General features: G+C 34.5%; 1 protein-coding gene across 4 annotated transcripts in view; it reads right to left on the bottom strand.

The window, feature by feature from the left end:
• Positions 1–2248, bottom strand: part of LOC107721450 (DNA (cytosine-5)-methyltransferase 3A-like) — a 50517-nt gene that overhangs the window by 9409 nt on the left and 38860 nt on the right. For all 4 annotated transcript variants that reach the window (XM_016529465.1, XM_016529463.1, XM_016529464.1 and 1 more), the window contains 5 exons: positions 1904–2062; positions 1719–1826; positions 1482–1638; positions 190–339; positions 43–87 (listed from right to left, as the gene is read on the bottom strand). In XM_016529465.1, the coding sequence (XP_016384951.1) occupies positions 43–87; positions 190–339; positions 1482–1638; positions 1719–1826; positions 1904–2062 (619 nt within the window). The remainder of the gene's footprint in view (positions 1–42; positions 88–189; positions 340–1481; positions 1639–1718; positions 1827–1903; positions 2063–2248) is intronic.

The raw sequence follows: 2248 nt of genomic DNA on the forward strand, positions 1-2248 counted from the left end.
TAGTTTTTTTAATTCAAAGGTCAAATTCAACAGCAAACTCACCTTCAATATTGCGACACTTTTGTCTGACTTCATACACGAGTCTCTCTGAGGAAAACCAAACACAGCGTCAACAATCACTGCTGTTCAAGTAGGAACAGTATATGTGAAATGTGAAGCTGGTTTACTCTATGTGTGTGTGTGTGATACCTCGGGTTCCTTCATCAATAATCTCTTTGATTTTGGGTTTCTCGACACTGTTCTTCCTGGGTTTCTTGGCAGGGGGCGGAGCTGTGTACGCAGCGGCCTCAGGCTCCACCCACATCTCTGGATATACCTCAGTATATGGGCTCTGCTCCGCTAAAGGACACGCACAAATAAACACACAAATCTCTTTAACATTGCAATTGTTTATCTTAGCAATGAAATCGAAAGGCTTTTGCTTCTCATGTTTATGTTGAAAATAAGACTACAGGAATTTATATTTCGTCTCCTACACGGTTTCAAAAGAGATCTCAACAATGTCTTCGTTCAGATCTGCCTGCACTCAAAAAAGTCTCTCAATGGATAAACATTTCTCAACAAATTCTTCCTAAATTATCAGGTCTATGCTATCCAAAACTAATTTTAGCAACAGAATAAATAAATAAAATGTAATTAATCAAAATAAAATTGCAATTAAATTATTATTTTTTATTCTTAAAAATATAAATCTAATAAATAATAAAAAGCAATAGTATATATTTTTATTTATAACATACTGTATATAACAATATTTGTAGTAGTAATTAATTACAATTAATTATAATGATATTATTAATTCATCTCATCAAATTCCTCCAAGGCCAAATCTTCTATCCAAAATGTTGCTATATATATTTTGCTATCCAAAAAATTATTTGAGGAACAGAATAAATTATAAATTAAATTAAATTAAATTAATCAAAATAAATGTAAAATAAAATTATTAAAACTTGTTTAAAAATATATAATACATAAACAAATAATAAAAATAAAAAACAACAAACCCATACCATAAATACCATTAATTAAAAGAAAAAATATAATACAAACAATAATAAAATATATCAAAATATAACAAATATCATTCATTAAATTATAAAATATCATAAAAAATTTACTTATAAAATTTATAACAATAAAAATAATACATTAAATAATAAACTATAATAAATTATATAAGCAAAATTATTTTATTTATATTTAACTTAATATATTTCACAATAATATTTTAAGTAATAATTAATTATAGTGATAAATAATTAACTCTCAGTAAACAATTATAAAAATATTGATAAACATATAAACTAGGGATGTAACGATTCACTCAACTCACGATTCGATTCGCGATCACATATTTGAATCGATTTTCAACCGGCTCGCGGTTAATCGTTACATCCCTAATATAAACATAAAAACCTATTCTTAAATAATAAAACTCTAATCTGGGCCTGTGGCTGCGTGTTTGTTAGATATATTACCTGGTGGCGGCTCCAGGCCTTTGGCACCGGAAGGGAGAAACCCAGTGTTGGCCCATTCAATCATCTGCCGCGTGTGCACTTCAACACTGTTCGATATGTCCGGGTCATCGGCGGACACACACATAGGGAACGGTTTACCGGCACGCATACCCGCCGTCTGAACAGAGATCCACAAAAACAACATGAGAAAACACATACACATGCAATAACACACACGACAGAAATATCATGACTTGCCTGTAAAACTTCATAGATGGCTTTTCTGTACATGGGCTGTTTGTTGTAGGTGGGCTGATGAAAAGACTTGTCAAATGTGCTCAAGGGCAACAGCTTTTCCACACACACCTGACAGAGAAGAGGATGCTCATTATAACGTCTCTTATCAGCGCTCATGAAGGATCCTGATTGGTCGACTGACTCACCACTGAGAATTTGGCATCTCCAAACCACATGACCCAGCGGGTGCCTTCAGCGGCCCGACTGCGACCTGCCATCCACCACGACACGATCCGGCCGGGCCACCAGGAGAATCCCCGTAGCTTCCCCCAGATCAGCTCTCCGATCCCGAACCCATGGCCATCCTGAAACACACAAAAACAAATGCCAGCGTCACATACTGTAGGTCACATGACAGCAAAACCTGATTCTTGATAAGAAGAGCTACTTTGCTGAATCTAATGTGCACAATTAGGGAACACAATAAAGCCTAAAATTGAGTCAATTTTTCATTTTCAGCAAATAGTCACTGGAAAAAGCAGCTGCACGAC

The sequence above is a fragment of the Sinocyclocheilus rhinocerous genome, unplaced genomic scaffold (assembly GCF_001515625.1).
Source record: "Sinocyclocheilus rhinocerous isolate Xijiao unplaced genomic scaffold, SAMN03320098_v1.1 scaffold454, whole genome shotgun sequence".
NCBI classification, from domain to species: Eukaryota; Metazoa; Chordata; class Actinopteri; order Cypriniformes; family Cyprinidae; genus Sinocyclocheilus; species Sinocyclocheilus rhinocerous.